The sequence below is a fragment of the Cannabis sativa genome, chromosome 6, assembly GCF_029168945.1.
Source record: "Cannabis sativa cultivar Pink pepper isolate KNU-18-1 chromosome 6, ASM2916894v1, whole genome shotgun sequence".
Lineage (NCBI taxonomy): Eukaryota > Viridiplantae > Streptophyta > Magnoliopsida > Rosales > Cannabaceae > Cannabis > Cannabis sativa.
In genome coordinates this window covers 563,954-580,589 of record NC_083606.1, presented here as the reverse complement: position 1 = coordinate 580,589, position 16,636 = coordinate 563,954, and the positions used below count along the sequence as shown (strand labels likewise).

Sequence of the window (16,636 nt, the reverse complement as noted above, 5' to 3'; positions counted from 1 at the left end):
TAAAATAAAGTATATGTAAAAAGAATATATATTAATGTAAATGGAAGACATAGCCGAAAATAGAGCACTATGATTCTATTCTAAGAATTATTCTTCTCACATTTTACATTGCATTATAAAAAGTCTTATGAAAAGAACAACACATCATTCATTCTTCATTAACAAAAGATTTTTCACTTTTTATTAGCTTATGACTTTATTCCTATTTTAATTTATTTTTTAAGAAAATATATATTTATTTCCAAAAAAAAAAGCTCTACCCCCTATTCTAATATAATATTTAAGGAATTATTAAATAGAAAATATAAATTGACATTTTATTTACAAAAATACCTCCATAAGACAACATTTATACATTTTATGTAATTTTAATTACTAAAATACCACTTACACTATCATCACTTACACAATCAGACGATGGTTGCAGGGTGGTTGCTGCGTGGTTGCACGGTGGTTGCATCAGACGAATCAGACGATGGTTGCAGGGTGGTTGCTAGGTGGTTGGGCGAAGATTGCATCAGAGGAAGGTTTCAATCAGACGAAAATTTCTGGGGTAATTGCTGGGTGCTTGGCTGAAGGTTGCATCAGACGAAGGTTTCAATCAGACGAAATAGCTGTTAGCAAAATGTGTTAGGCAACTGTAATGCAACTGTTGTGAAACATTAAAAATCGAAACAGTGTTTCCACGTACGTAACTCTATCTACATGTCTCTTAATGATTTAATATGAATAAATTCACCATTAGAAATTTAGAAAACAACAAAAATACACCTAGATAAACATTTTACTATAGTATTGATGTAATTTTTTTTAGATTATACTTGAGTTGGTTTGTTTGGGAACTCCAGTTCAACTTTTTGAGATCTGCCTTTCATGGATCTAAAAATTTAAGTCAGGATATTAGTTTTATGCAAATTAAATTAGATTTCCAGTTGAATTTTAGTTTCGTAGTAGTTTTTCTACGCCTTTTTTATGAATTCGAAGCAATTGATTGATTCTGGTAGTCTTCTCAGGTGAAGTCGCCGGAATTAATGGTGGTTCTCTTTCTCATTGAATTTTCATTTCGGTTGCGTTGGGTTGCTGCGTAGTTGCACGATGGTTGCACGATGGTTACCCAGGAAGCATGTATCCTAAGTTGAAGGTGTGTGTAAATGGTATTTGTGTAATTTTTTTTATTTGGGCTGTATATTTGTTTATTTGGCTAGCTGAAAGTATTTTTGTAATATTGTTACTTTTTTTGGTTAAAACTGAAAAAGCCCAATATTTGAGGAATTCTCAATAATAAATAATAACTTTACATGTTTTAGTGGATTGTGGCTTCGCGAGCTCTTGCTGAAGCCTCTCCATAGTGTCAAAAGGTCTTGCTGCTATTGATTTCAGTGATCAATGGAAAGCGGCTCAAAAGTAAAAAGGAGAAGCGTTGTTGTTGGTGAATGACAATAACGCCTGTGAGCAGTGGCGAAAACTAATAGGGAATACGATCAAGATTAATGTCGATGGATCTATCTTTGAAAGTGAGAGTAGGTATGTTTTTGGTTGTGTGATCTGTGACCATGTTGGCAGTTTGATAGAAGCTTTTGCTGGCAGCCGAAGCGATCATGTTCCACCGAAGCTGGCTGAGGTGTTTGGGGTCAAAGAAGCGCATAGTTGGATAAAGAGGAAAGGGTTTTCGGAGGTGGTGATTGAATCAGATTCTTTACTAGTGATTCAGGCGGTCAATAGTACGATTCCTATGTCATTTCCGTTTGGTCTTTTAATTCAAGATTGTCGTTTGTTGCTCTTTTCTCTAAATCATATTTTTCTTTATTTTGTTAAGCGATCTGTAAATAAGGCCGCTCATTGTGTTGCCAAAGGGTCTTGTTTTATGTTAGATTGTACCTTCAATGAGCTTAATGCTCGTACTTCGTTAATGGACATTGTAATGGTTAAAAGTTATTGAATAAAATTATTCACCATTAATAAAAAAAATAATAATAATTATAGAATGAATTATTAATTAAAATAATATTATAATTAACAATATTCATTCATTCATTCTTCACTAACAAAAACACTTTTTCATTTTTTATTAGCTCCCTTCTTTTTACTTTAATGTATTCTCAATAAATATATAATAATAATATTAATTAAGAAATAAATGAATTAAAATAAAAGTAGTATTATTACGCATTAACAGAAGGTAGTGGTGCCCAATACTTTTTATAAGTATTGTTCTACGATTAGTTATCGATATTTTTTAAGAACTATTTTCTTAAATTATATGTGACTCTATACTTAATTACACTAATAAAAGAATAACACCGAGAAAAATATTAAAGAATAAATTTGAGCAATTCTATTAAAATAAAGTATGTGTACTAGATTAATAGTAGATATCACACTAGTCTAGTCATTCACTTCTAGTACCATTTTTCATGCATTTATATATGGCTTCTATGCGTGCCACGTGTAATCCAATGAACTATACAAATTTCCTACTTTTTAAACAACAATAATAATTACACTTGTACTACTTTTCTTCTCAAATATCTTTTTCTTTTTATTCTTTATATATATATTTTACACTCACAAATTTTCATTTTTTTTAAAAAAGAACGTCACAAATTACATGCTTGTTTTGAGAATATTAAACTTGCCTATGTGATTAAAAACATATATTTTAATAAGTAAAACAAAATAGGTAATTTAAATTTAACAATAAATACTTTTAGGTGTGTACTAGTATTTTGAATTTTATCTAAATAATATATTTAGTATTTTGTGTTTTTAATAATAATTATGTTTAAAAATTATTCATATTTATTGACTAAACTTTCTTTAATAATTATATGAATTTCAAATCCAAGTTTAAATATTTAATTAAATATATTAAAATACAATGTTTCATATAAGCATTATTTAAAAGACATGATACCAAACATGTTTTTTAAACATGATGTATTACACTTCCATTTTTTTCTTGGTAGCAAAGTTAAATTTGACTATTGACAATCTTTTTGTATAAAATTATAAATAAATAAATATTATTCATTTGAATTTTGTTTATTTGATGATGAAGTAAATGAAAATTAAAATAAATAATAAAATATAAAAAATAAAAAAATTTCCCAAATTTCCCCAACATATATAATTAATTTTAATTTCACATATAATTTATCCAAATTTTATAACTCTTATCACAAAATCAAGACTTGATTGTTAAGTTAAACCTTTCATTTTTTTTCTTGGTGACAAAGTTAAATTTGACCACAATTTCTCAATTTCAACATTAAAAAAAATTGTTAAAAGGTATCAAATTAGTGGTATCTAACACTCTTCTCGGTGTCATACCACTATTAGTATAATTAAGTTTCGAGTCTCCTATAAGTTAAGAAAATACTTTTAAAAAAAATCTCTAATCAATCGTAAAACACAGGGCCGTCTCAAGGTGATGAGAGGCCTAGGGCGAAATTTGAAACAAGGCCTTTTCTTTTAATAAAAATTATAAATTTGGACACAATATCAATTTTAATTCTTTTATCTCTATGTAATAAATAATTTTTTGCATTAAAAATGTACGTGAATATTTTAAAATTAAAAGTACTTTAATATATTTTTTATATAGTGTAATACAAATATTTAAGTTAAATATTATTATTTATTTATTTTTGAAATGCTAAGTAAAACTTTTCACAAATAACTAAAAGTATAAAAGGTGTATTTTCAACAAAAGTATTTAAGATGACTAGCGTAGGGATTGAACCTTAACCTCAAGGCTAACTCAAGCTCTACTTACCATCTGTGCTGGATGCTTTTCATGTAATTTATTGAGTTAAATATTTATATATTATATGTTTTTATATGTATATATATTAATTTTAATTTTTTCGGGGCCTCCAAAATTGTGGGGCCTGGGGCCGAGGCCCCGGCTGCCCCACCCTCTGGCCGGCCCTGGTAAAACACTACCTATAAAAGGTACTAAACGCTACTGATGCTTAATAACAATGTTTTAAAGAAAAAGTTAATTTACGATATAGAAATTCGCAATCAACATAGCACCCTCGAAAGAGGATATCTATCTTGTTTAACTGAAAAACATGCTTTGTTAAACCATAAACTACTAAAATTTTAATGCGAACAAACAAAATTGCTTCCGAAAATTTATACAATTCCATTTGAGTATTGACAATCTTTTGGGTATAAAATTATAAATAAATAAATAAATATTATTCATTTGAATTTTGTTTGTTTGATGATGAAATAAATAAAAATAAAAAAAAAATCCCCAAATCTGAATTTCCCCAATATATATAATAATTTTGTAATAAAAGAAGAGAAACGACTTCATTTGATCTTCATTTTCTCTCATTTTCTTGTCTGAAAAGAAAAAGGGAAAATCACTGAGAAAATTCAAGTAGCCAAGAAAAAAAAAATCCAATTTTGATATCACTATGCATCTCTACAATGCATGGCTTCCACCGCCAGTGGCCGAAGCTACTAAACGAGAGAAAGACTCTTTCTCTCGTGTTCTAACCTCCTTAAATGCTTCTTACCGACTCGACAACGATCCCGATTCTGTTTACTCCACTCTCCGATGGGTTTCCGTAATCGAACTGTGAGTTTGTTTTTTATTGTTCAATTTCCTTTCTTTTTGTTTTGTTTTGTTTTTCACTGTGGTTGACTCTTAATGACTTTGGTTTTTTGTGCTTTGATTGAATTTTTGGATTAATTTGTACAATTGGGAATTGAATTTTAGTTCTTGAATTGCATTACCGTTGGTTTTAAGGATTATATTTAGTTAAAGTCTTTATCTTTATCTTTTTTTTGTTGGTATTTATAGTAAGTTTAGTTATTGAATGTTGTTGAAGATTCAGGGCCAATGTTGTTTGTTAAAAATGAGAATTTTGAGATTGTTAGAGTGGTTTCTCTTTAACTTTGTTAATGTTTGTTCAATGACTTGGGGTTGTTAAAATAGTTGTGAAGATGTTATGTATTTTTTTGGATAATGAACATTCATTGAAAATAATTTGAGTTTAATACATCATCATCGGAAAAAGATGAGAAAACATCCATCTAAATTAGTTCGTTATCTACTCTGAGTGTACGAACTGCAAATTCATGTATACAACGAACATGAATCAGAGATGTCTGGAAAATTAGATAACTAACTAGTAATATCATCTAAGAAAGATCTGAAAAACAAAAAAGCATCTCTTAATTAATCTTTGTGAAAGTGTTTATCTTTTTTGGTCTTTATAGTAAGTTTAGTTATTGAATGTTGAAGATTCAGGGGCTTGCTGTTTATCCTTCTCCAATGACTGGAATTGGGGTTGTAAGATTGGATGCTTTTTAGTACTTTGTAATTGGTATCTAGATGGGTGTTCTTTGTTAAAAATGGAAACTTTCGGGTTGTTAGAGCGGTTTCTCTAACTTAGTTAATCTTTGTTAAGAACCAATGGTAGTGCAACCTGCAACTTAAGTTAAAAACTTAACTTAGTAAAATGTGATTATTGAATATTGAAGATTCAGGTGGTTGCTCTTCTTCCTCCTCATGGTGGAAGACTTCGCCTTGTTCAACTACCGATTTTATTATAATAGGATATGATTTTTACTACTTGTAATTGGTAGCATACTCTCTACTTGGCATATTCAAAGCAATGGTAGATGTTATCTAGAGTGGTTTATTGTCTAACTTATTTTAACATTTAATTTGCAGTTTCATAAAGGCTAAAAGTGAGTTATCTTTGGAAGATGTGACTGCTGTTGTGAATGTTGGGTTAGAATTGTTTCACAAATCAGAAAACAAGCTTTACGTTCAGGTATGCTACCATTGTATTTCTGAAAAATATTCTCACTCCACTTATTTGTTGCTATTCTCCTTTTCTTTTTTAATCTCTAACTAAATGTTGATTTGGTTTGTTTTAATAGGTTAGATGGGGAAATCTTCTGATTAGAATACTGAACAAATATCGGAAGAAATTGTCCTTCCGAGTTCAGTGGCGCCCACTTTATGATACTCTGATACACACACATTTCACCAGGTAAGTTTAATGTTTCTATCTTCTTTTTTTTTCTTCAGTCATGTAAAATTAGTTAATATGCATATAATATATAATATACTATATTGTATGTAAATGGTGCAGGAATACCGGTCCAGAAGGTTGGAGACTGAGACAACGACATTTTGAGATGATTACATCCCTTGTTCGGTCTTGTCGGAGGTTCTTCCCACTGGGTGCTGCATCTGAGATATGGTCTGAGTTTAGGTAATTGCTTCAAGGCTCAAAAATTGTCAATCACCAATGAATTCATGATGTTTAGTGATTTGCTACTCACATTTTTGACAATGTATCTTATAAAAACAAATATGCAGGTCTTTATTGGAGAATCCATGGCATAATTCATCATTTGAGGGATCCGGGTTTGTGAGACTCTTTCTTCCTACAAACGAGGACAACCAAGACTTCTTTTCAGAGTAAGGAGCATATACCATTCGAACTCTTCCTCTTCAAAACTTTAGCCTGAAGTGTTAAGGAAAATATTAATTTTCAAATTTGCATTGCAGGGATATAGTTAAAGAGTGTATCGATATGTGGGAATCTATACCGAATTGTCAATTTTGGAATAGTCAGTGGGCAGCCATTATAGCTCGCGTCATAAAGAATTACAAATTTATCGATTGGGAGTCTTTCTTACCCATTCTTTTCAATAGATACTTAAACATGTTCGAGGTAATAATTCACACCTAAATTTTGCTTGTAGTTTATGCAATTTCTATCCTTCAAATCTTCTCAACATCATTTTTCGTTTTAGGTCCCAGTGGCAAATGGAAGTGGGTCATACCCTTTCTCGGTGGATGTTCCCCGGAACACAAGGTTTTTGTTCTCCAATAAAACAATGACCCCAGCAAAGGCCATTGCAAAGTCAATTGTAAGATTCCTACAATGCAGATGATTTTCTGGCCACTAGAAGATTCTCGGTATATTATAATGTGTTCTTAATGCAAGTGCAGGTTTATTTGTTGAAACCTGGTGGATCAACACAGGAACACTTCGAGAAATTGGTCAACCTCTTAGAACAGTTTGTATACTTACATGTTGTTATTAATATATACTTTTTTTCCTTCCTAAAAATGAGTTTTTTTTAATCAAATTATGATGTTAATTGCTGTAGATATTACCATCCATCAAATGGTGGACGATGGACATACTCATTAGAGCGCTTTTTGATGCATTTGGTTTTATCATTCCAGAAACGCCTACAACATGAACAACTGTAAGGATACAATCTGCTAGATCTGTTATCTATACACTTGAGCATATTTTAAGCTTCCTTCTAAATGTTTTTCTAATAGGAACGCTTGTGCGGATAGTCTAGGAAAATCGGAAAGGACTTCTTTTGTCAATGTGCTACTGAAGTTAATTGATCGTGGTCAATATAGCAAAAACGAACATCTTTCTGAAACAGTTGCTGCAGCCACTTCGATTTTGTCGTATGTAGAACCTACATTGGTTCTTCCTTTTGTTGCATCTCGGTTCCATATGGCCTTGGAAACGGTTAGTCAATAACAAAATATCAACTTTTAGAATTTTTCACCTTGATATTCCACATCAGTTTTCGAGAGAGTGCATTAACTCTTATAAATGGAACTTGTTTCACTGGAATAACTACTCTTTTACCAACTTTTTATGTCTAGTCAGATGACTGCCACCCATCAATTAAAAATTGCTGTGATGTCAGTAGCTTTTGTCGGGCGTTCACTATTTCTGACGTCCCTATCAGCTTCTGCAGTAAAACCTGTTGATACTGATGGTGGTGATGAATTCATTGAACTTATGATGCTTTCATTGTCCAATGCATTGCTTGGTATGGATGCCAATGATCCTCCAAAAACCTTGGCAACCATGCAATTAATTGGTTCCATATTTTCTAATGTAAGTAACACAAACTTCTCTTCATAAGCTCTCTGTCCATCTATTCATGTTATACTTAACTTATCCCCTCGAATTTCTCAGCTGGCTTTGTTGAGCGATGACATAGATGAGCTTCCAGTCATGACAATGATTCGATTTTCTGAATGGCTCGATGAATTCCTATGCCGACTATTTTCGTTGCTCTTACACTTGGAACCAAGCAGTGTTGTGTAAGTCATGTTTTGGTTCTGTTCTTTGTTAGTTTCGTTGGAGTTAAGTTTCGCTTTGTTACGAATTAACTGTTGATTGTAATGCAGAAATGAAGGTTTACATTCATCATCAACATCCGGAACTTTTCTGGTCGAGGATGGTCCATACTACTTCTGCATGCTCGAGATTTTGTTTGGAAGACTTTCGCAACCCTTGTTTAATCAGGTTTCACTTCTTGTTCCCGCCTGTTCGCTTTCATTTTTTTCCGTGGTCTAACGTATCAAAAAGACATTATTGTAAACTTTTCCTTGTATTATAATAGGCGTTAAAGAAAGTTTCCAAGTTTGTGAGAACCAATATTCTTCCCGGGGCAATTGCAGAGGTTGGATTGCTTTGCTGTGCTTGTGTTCACACGAACCCAGAAGATGCAGTAACTCAACTTGTTGAGCCAACTTTATTGTCTGTTATATCCTCTTTAAAAGGAATACCATCGACTGGATTTGGAGGTAGAGGGACTCCTGATTCGTCTGTTTCAACCAAGGTACACTCTTGTGGAGATAATATTACTGACTAATACAGTTATAAGCACCGAAATTCCTGTTATAATGGTTATATTTGTCGCTTTCCAGGCCAAACCCTCAATATCTCCGGCTCTTGAAACGGCGATTGATTATCAGCTGAAGGTATTATCAGTTGCTATCAGTTATGGAGGCCCTGCACTTCTACGCTATAAAGATCAACTCAAAGAGGCCATCATTTCTGCTTTTGAGTGCCCATCTTGGAAGGTTTTTACTCCTTACTCTTCACAACCGATGTTCCCGTGTAATAACAAGTCTTCTCTTGTAGATTGAGCACTAAGTGGTTTAATTGTCTGACCAATTTATAGGTCAATGGAGCTGGTGATCACCTTCTGCGATCCCTTCTTGGAAGTCTGATTCTTTATTATCCCATCGATCAGTACAAGTATGTTTTTTTTTTTATTTGGCATACAATGGATTTGTTGAACAATAAGGATTAAAGTAAAAAATTTAAGATATTGATCAAATATCTATTGTCCTAGGTGTGTTTTACGACATCCAAATGCTGCTGGATTAGAGGAATGGATCAGCACAAAAGATATTTTGGATGATAAAAATTTGGCGGAACCCAAATGGCACGTTCCAAGTGTTGAAGAAGTTCATTTCGCAAATGAGCTTTTAGACCTTCATTTTAGTTCAGCTTTGGATGATCTGCTCAAAATTTGTCAAACTAAAACTCATTCCGATACAGGTAATTTCTCTCTCATACAGCTTTTCGATGATCATAACGTGTTTTTCACAACAGTTGACTCACTTTTTTGAAACCAGGAGATGAGAAAGAGCACTTAAAAGTGACTCTTTTGCGTATAGATTCGTCCTTGCAAGGTGTTTTGTCTTGTTTACCAGATTTCATCCCATCTTCAAGAAATAAGATGGTCGTAGATCAGGAGCATATCTCGTTTTTATTAGCTGGAGCAACTGGTTCGACTGTTGGAAGTATTGCTCTTCGTGAAAAGGCTGCTGACATTATACACACAGCTTGCAAGTAATATTTTGTTAAAGATCTCATGGTGGATTTTCTATTATTTAGTAGATATGAGATACTGAAGCTTGTTGCTCTTTGTGCTTTGAGCAGATACTTAGTTGAGGAAAAATCAGATGACAGCATTCTTTTGATTCTCGTTATTCGTATCATGGATGCTTTGGCAAACTATGGTAACGGCTGTGATCTATATGGTTTCGTATTTTTTACATTTGCCTCACTCACGTGTATCCATTTTAATATTTCTCTCTTATAGGAAGTTTGGAATACGATGAATGGGCAAATCACAGGCAAGCTTGGAAGTTAGAATCTGCTGCTATAATCGAACCTCCGATTAATTTTATTGTGTCATCCCATTCTAAGGGAAAAAGAAGGTAATGATATGAAGTTTCCTTTTGATTTCGGGAACTCCAGTCCTATTATCTTAGCATTGATACTAAATTATGCTGTAAAATCCAGGCCGAGGTGGGCACTTATTGACAAGGCTTACATGCACAATACATGGAGATCCTCACAGTCATCGTACCATTTATATCGTACTACTGGAAATTTCTATCCATCGGACCATGTGAATCTTTTGATGGATGATCTTCTTAATCTTTCGTTGCACAGCTATGAAACTGTTCGGGCGTAAGTTTTCAAATCTTCTTTAGCCTTTCAGAAGTGGAAAAATAGCAACCTGAATATAGCCATTGCCTTTGCTTATTATTAATTGTTCTGGTTTTGGAATTTTTGAGTACCGAATTTGATTGAATGCCATGGTACACTCAGGCTTGCTGGAAAATCGCTTTTGAAGATGATAAAGAGATGGCCTACTATGATTTCAAAATGTGTTCTCACTCTCACTGAGAACTTGCGAAACTCCAGCTCATTAGAATATGCCGTGCTAGGTTCTTGTGCAGTCCTTGCGACACAAACAGTTCTCAAGCATGTGACAACGGTAAGGATCGAAAAAAACTGCATGCTATACATAAAATAATATCTAAGAAATGAAAAAATTTCTGACCTTATTTTGTAATTTCAGGACCCGAAGGCATTCTCATCGTTTATTCTTGGAATTCTCTCGAGGTAATCGTTTGTTAATGACATTTGAACGGTAGTTTTGGGTGCATACGATATCTGACTTTTCTTTCTTTTTATCTGCTTGAAGCTCTCATCACGAGTCACTGAAATCCCAGAAAGCAATAAATGAGGTATGATAATTCAGGTTGATTCTGATTCTGAAATTCTGAATGAAATGAATCTAATATAACGAGTTTCTGCAGCTTTTCGTCAAGTACAACATCCACTTTTCTGGAGTATCGAAAAACATTTTCAGTGCACCGAACGATCAATTAGAGGGGCAAGACTTTGGGGATTTGGTTTCTCAGATTGTTTCGATGAGTTTCGATTCTACTGGTTTGCATTGGAGGTAGATATCTTGATTTTCTTGGATACTTTTTCTCATATATACTTAAACATTTACTTGGTTATAAATGTATATTTATTTTTTATTTTTTGTAGGTACAATCTGATGGCTAACAGAGTCCTACTCCTGTTGGCAATGGGATCTAGAAATGACCCGAGTTCCTCTTCGAAAATTCTGAGTGAAACTGCGGGTTGGTTTCGATATTGTCTACCTCCTAATTTCCCTCTTATCTTTTTATTCTCATTACAATGGATATTGACATTCATCCCTTTTCAGGTCATTTCTTAAAAAATTTAAAAAGTCAACTTCCACAAACAAGAATACTTGCCATTTCGGCTTTGAATACTCTGTTAAAAGAGTCACCTTATAAACTTTCATCTGAAGAACAGAGTATTTATTCCGGGAATTTGCAAGAAACTAAAAAATCATCTCTAGAGGGTGAATTAACTCAAATTTTTATGGAAGATGGATTTTTTAATGAGACTTTGAATAGTCTTTCTCATGTTCACATCACTACCGATACCGATATTTCATCTTCAAGGGGAAGTTACGGAAACTCCTCTTTTCAGAGCCTAGCTGATAAATCAATCACCCGTTTTTATTTTGACTTTTCTTCATCGTGGCCACGTACTCCTAGTTGGATATCTTTGTTAGGTACTGATAATTTTTACTCGAACTTTGCACGGATTTTCAAGCGGTTAGTACAAGAATGTGGCATGCCTGTTTTATCGGCACTTAAAAGCTCATTGGAAGAGTTTGCGCTTGCAAAGGAGAGGTCTAAGCAATGTGTTGCTGCGGAAGCATTTGCTGGTGTGTTGCATTCCGATGTTAATGGCCTTGTTGAAGCTTGGGACAGTTGGATGGTGGTCCAATTGCAGAATATCGTTCTATCACAGTCGGTTGAATCAATACCTGAGTGGGCAGCTTGTATACGCTACGCAGTTACTGGTAAAGGAAAATATGGAACTAGAATTCCTCTTCTGAGACAGCAAATACTCGATTGTTTAGCTACACCTTTACCTTCGACGGTAACTACTACTGTTGTTGCCAAGCGCTATGCTTTTATTTCAGCTGCACTTATCGAAATATCCCCACAAAAGATGTCAACAGCTGAAATTCGGCTCCACTTTAAACTTCTGGAAGAGTTGCTTGCTAATATGTGCCATTCATCTGCCCAAGTAAGCGAGTTTCGATTATGTTCTATTATTTATATATATATTGGTTGATAGATTGTATTTATTAATTATGTTTTGATATATGTTTTGTGTGAAACAGGTAAGGGAAGCTATAGGTGTTACTCTTTCTGTGTTGTGCTCAAATATTCAGCTTTATGCATCAGTTTGTCACAATCATTCACAAGACGGGGACGAGAATACAGATCTTGACAGCCAACTTCAACAGAGAAGTTGGATTCAGTTTCTCAAAAGACGAGCATCTGAGGTGGTAGTAAACATTCAGCAGAGCAATCAATCAGACAATTCGGAGACCAAGAAGAATACAATTCAAAATGGGCATCTTAATGGTGATTCACAAGATGATGTCAAATGGATGGAAACGGTACTGAATCTTCTAAAGTCCTTTAATGGAATATTTTTAGCTTTTTCGAACATCTACTGAACAATGTACTTTTCTGTTTTGTGAAGCTTTTCCATTTCATCATCTCATCTCTGAAGTCTGGGAGATCATCGTATTTGCTGGATGTAATCGTCGGTCTACTTTATCCTGTAATATCATTGCAGGTGCGTACAGCTCAAATTTGATTCTGTTTATAACTTAAGTGATTTTTCAGTTTGGTATGAGCTTCTGCTTTTGTTTGAAGCACATTAGCCTTGAAATGACTATGTGATAAGGCTAACAAACAAAACATCCTCGACCCTCGAAGCTGGTTCAAGTATCTTTCTCACTTGCCTCGGTATCAATTCTTCATATCTGAGAGGTATTGGTTGCTTTTTGCAGGAGACATCAAATAAAGATTTATCAACCTTAGCGAAGGCAGCTTTCGAATTGTTAAAGTGGAGGGTTTTCTGGGAACCCCAACTCCAGGAAGCTCTAAGTGTGATTCTTTCTTCGGCCAATGATTCCAACTGGAGAACGAGATCTGCAACATTGACGTTTCTGAGAACTTTTATGTACAGGTATCGTACTCGGAAGGAATCCTACATTGCCATTCTATTTAAGATGTGATGATTTGAGTGTGGAAATGCAAATTTTACAGTTTTAATACTATTGCCTTATCTTGACTCATCCCTTTTAATGAACTCAATATAGGCACACCTTCATTCTTTCGAGCATAGAGAAGCAACAAATCTGGCAAACTGTTGAGAAGTTACTTGTAGACAACCAAGTCGAGGCAAGTTCCTTGCTCTCTTATATTTTGATAATAATCTTTCTACTTTGCTGTAAATTTCGGTTTGTTCATAGGATGTTCTTGATCTAATGTTTTTGCTCTGCTTCAGGTAAGAGAGCATGCTGCAGCGGTTCTAGCAGGTCTCATGAAGGGCGGGGATGAAGATTTAGCTAAAGACTTTCGCGATAGAGCTTATAAGGGAGCAAGTGCTCTTCAACGGAAAAGGAAACAACGGTATTATATGCTGATCATATGTTTAGAATGCTTGTATGATTAAAATATATAATAGTATTGTGTACATAAAAAGACTGGTGATTTCTGAATGCAGAAACTCGAGTTCAAGTTCATCGGTAGCTTCCATACACGGTGCTGTACTTGCATTAGCAGCTTCTGTGTTGTCTGCTCCTTACGACATGCCCAGGTTTGTATTGTTTAAAGTAATACAAAGCATAGTGTTTTCAGATGTTTATCTCTCTTCTTCTCTAACCATATAAGCGATGTTTTTGTTGTTTTCGCAGTTGGTTGCCCGAGCATGTTACATTACTTGCTCGTTTTGTTGGAGAGGCCTCGCCTATTAAATCTACAGTTACAAAAGCCGTTGCAGAATTCCGCCGCACCCATGCAGACACATGGAATATTCAAAAGGATTCTTTTACCGAAGAGCAACTCGAGGTTAGTTTTCTTTTAATTCAACATCTAACTGTAATTAGTTTGTTCAAAGTTTTTCTTAATCTTTTTTTATATGGTTTGTTGCAGGTTCTCGCCGATACATCTTCATCGTCGTCGTATTTCGCTTGATTTTTACATTGTATTTGTTTGTAGTGAGAGAATAGAAAGTTTATTATAAAACATTGATTGAGATTGATAGAAAGAAATAATGTATTGGAATTATTCTTATGATCAGAGTTTATAAAAATGAGCTTTATTTACACTTTCCATCATTATTATTTGCTACCATTAGAAATTTATTTTCCTAGGAAAAGGATTTCTCTCCCTTTTTCTTTATTTGTTTGTTAAAAACTAAACTATTGGATGCATTAAGTCATCAGAAGGTAAATCCCATAAGACACTGTCTGTGTTAAATAAAATGGCATCATTTCTTATTTCTTTCCCTGTCCTCGAGTCGTCTCCATTTTCTTCGAGTTTGTCAGGTAAGCGGCTTTGCCTATCTCCAACCATGCACGTGCTTCCCGTACAGATACTCTGGTTCCATGGCGATCCATCTCTTTCATTGCTAAAAGAAGATGGTTCGTACTGAAACCCAGAGTAAGGGAACGCACTACTACAATTGCCTGAAAAACTCGAGAAAGTTGGTCCAGTTGTTGCTGAGTCCCAAAGCTTGTTCGGGGGCAACATATCGGGTTCTTGGATGGATCTTGAGAGACCAAATTTGATCTTTTCAATGGCTTCGTCGTCTTGATGCTCTTCTTGCTTACTATTCATGTAGGTGGTTGTTGCATTCCCTATCGAAGCATTTGATTGTTGCAGTTGAAAATCGATTCTCCTCTTAGTAAGGAGGTGGAGCATTTCATCTTTGAAGCAACCGAGCGCTGCTTCTGCAAGATGAGCCACTTGTGGGGGTTCCAATGTTGTGGCTATCTCTGCCATGAGATGGGAAAATGGTTTGTGAGTGACTGGATCTATTCCCATACCAGAAAGCTTCTTTTTCAGCTTTGTGTTCCAATGATTTTTCACATCATTGTCTGTTCGCCCGGGCAGTTGGGCTGCAATTATTGACCATCTGTAATATGGTCAATTTGGGATGAGTTAAGCTATGAGGTGAAATTGTATGATATGATATGGTCATCCAATTGCAAGTTGATTGTACCTGTTGCCAACAATGGAGTGAAGCTTGACAATGGTTTGCTCTTCTGCATCGGAGAACTGACCGTGCTTTAGATCCGGTCGGAGGTAGTTGGTCCACCGCAGCCTGCAACTCTTCCCACATCTTTGTAGACCTTTATTAAAAGAACACAAAGATTAGTATGTATAAGAAATTAAGAAGCAAAAACAAGAACTAGGGAGGAAAAAAACGAGCACAAACCGGCATTCTTAGGTATGAGACGCCAATTGCGAGTACCATGTTGAGCAATGTAAGAAGATAGCTTGTTATCTTCTTCAGGAGTCCATTGTCCCCTCTTCACATTCTCCTTCTCACAACAAGGAATCCTACCCATCTTTTCTAAACTAAAATGACGAATAAGTAGAACAGAACAGAAGAGATAAAACAAAATCGAAAAAGGGTTTTTAAGTTTGTATCTTAAAGCTTTAAAACAATAAAAAAAAAACCAAAAAAAAGAAAAACTAAGTGTTGTTTTGAGGTAGTTTTAGTTTCTTTTTTCTCTTGAATAATGGTGTGATGAGATAAAAAGGATTTGTAGAAACCAATATTTATAAAAGGAGTAGTGAGTGTAGCAATACTTTGTTTGTATAAAGACTGCATGAGAAAATTAAAAAGAAAAAAGGGTTAAAATTACAAAGTGAAAGCATCAAAGGTGCATGATTTTATTAAAGAATTCAACGCTATAGAGCGTGTGATAGATAAGCTGGTAGCTCACCCACAAGATGCTTGGTCAACTCTCTTTCTCTCTTCTTTTTGACCTATCATATATGGCATTTCCATGGTTGGGTGGCTTTCCTCTTTTTTCTCACACAAAAACAACCTTAATCACCCCGAAAATGCTAAACATCCCCGAGCAAGCTCACGTGGCATCTTTTGATTTGTTGCTTCAATAGCCAATCGAGCTGCTTGCCCGGGGACAAGTGATAGTTTAGTTCTCATGTATTGGCATATATGGCATTTCCATTGTTGGGTGACTTTCCTCTTTTTCTCACACAAAAACAACCTTAATCACCCCAAAAATGCTTAACATCCCGAGCAGGCTCATGTGGCGCCTTTTAATTGGCTTGTTTCGATGATAGTCAATCGAGCTGCTTGGGTGGTGACAAGTGATGAGTTTAGTTCTCATATATGGCATACATGTCATTTCCATTGTTGGGTGACTTTCCTCTTTTTCTCACACAAAAACAACCTTAATCACCCCAAAAATGTTGAACATCTCAAGTCACGTGGCATATTTTGATTGATTATTTCGATGATAGCCAATCGAGAAACTAGTAATGCTGCTCGGGCATATTAAGTAGTGTGATGAGTTTAGTTTAGCTCTCCTTTGTTTGAGTTGCAAATGTTTAAGGTTGTTTGCTTGTAACTTGTATCCG

The 16,636-nt window shown here is 34.6% G+C and overlaps 2 protein-coding genes across 2 annotated transcripts; one reads left to right on the top strand and one right to left on the bottom strand.

Annotated features, from left to right (window-relative positions):
* The first annotated feature begins 4,303 nt into the window (after positions 1-4,303).
* On the top strand, positions 4,304-14,348 carry LOC115725193 (proteasome activator subunit 4). Its single transcript, XM_030654628.2, has 35 exons — positions 4,304-4,594; positions 5,696-5,798; positions 5,908-6,020; positions 6,123-6,245; positions 6,353-6,454; positions 6,545-6,710; positions 6,793-6,909; positions 6,992-7,059; positions 7,153-7,254; positions 7,334-7,535; positions 7,680-7,913; positions 7,995-8,122; positions 8,210-8,327; positions 8,425-8,643; positions 8,732-8,887; positions 8,989-9,065; positions 9,163-9,371; positions 9,449-9,665; positions 9,756-9,835; positions 9,919-10,036; positions 10,122-10,292; positions 10,434-10,602; positions 10,687-10,730; positions 10,813-10,855; positions 10,928-11,073; positions 11,166-11,260; positions 11,347-12,248; positions 12,346-12,627; positions 12,714-12,809; positions 13,027-13,205; positions 13,339-13,420; positions 13,527-13,651; positions 13,746-13,838; positions 13,936-14,089; positions 14,174-14,348. Exons 1-35 carry the CDS (start codon positions 4,431-4,433, stop codon positions 14,213-14,215), a joined length of 5,439 nt encoding a protein of 1,812 aa, XP_030510488.2. The 5' UTR covers positions 4,304-4,430; the 3' UTR covers positions 14,216-14,348.
* Positions 14,279-16,520, bottom strand: LOC115725196 (transcription factor MYB80). The gene is made up of 3 exons (XM_061116742.1): positions 15,462-16,520; positions 15,246-15,375; positions 14,279-15,158 (listed from the first exon to the last, which is right to left on the bottom strand). The coding sequence occupies exons 1-3, from the start codon at positions 15,592-15,594 to the stop codon at positions 14,438-14,440; spliced, it is 984 nt and encodes a 327-aa protein (XP_060972725.1). The 5' UTR covers positions 15,595-16,520; the 3' UTR covers positions 14,279-14,437.
* Between the last annotated feature and the right edge of the window lie 116 nt (positions 16,521-16,636).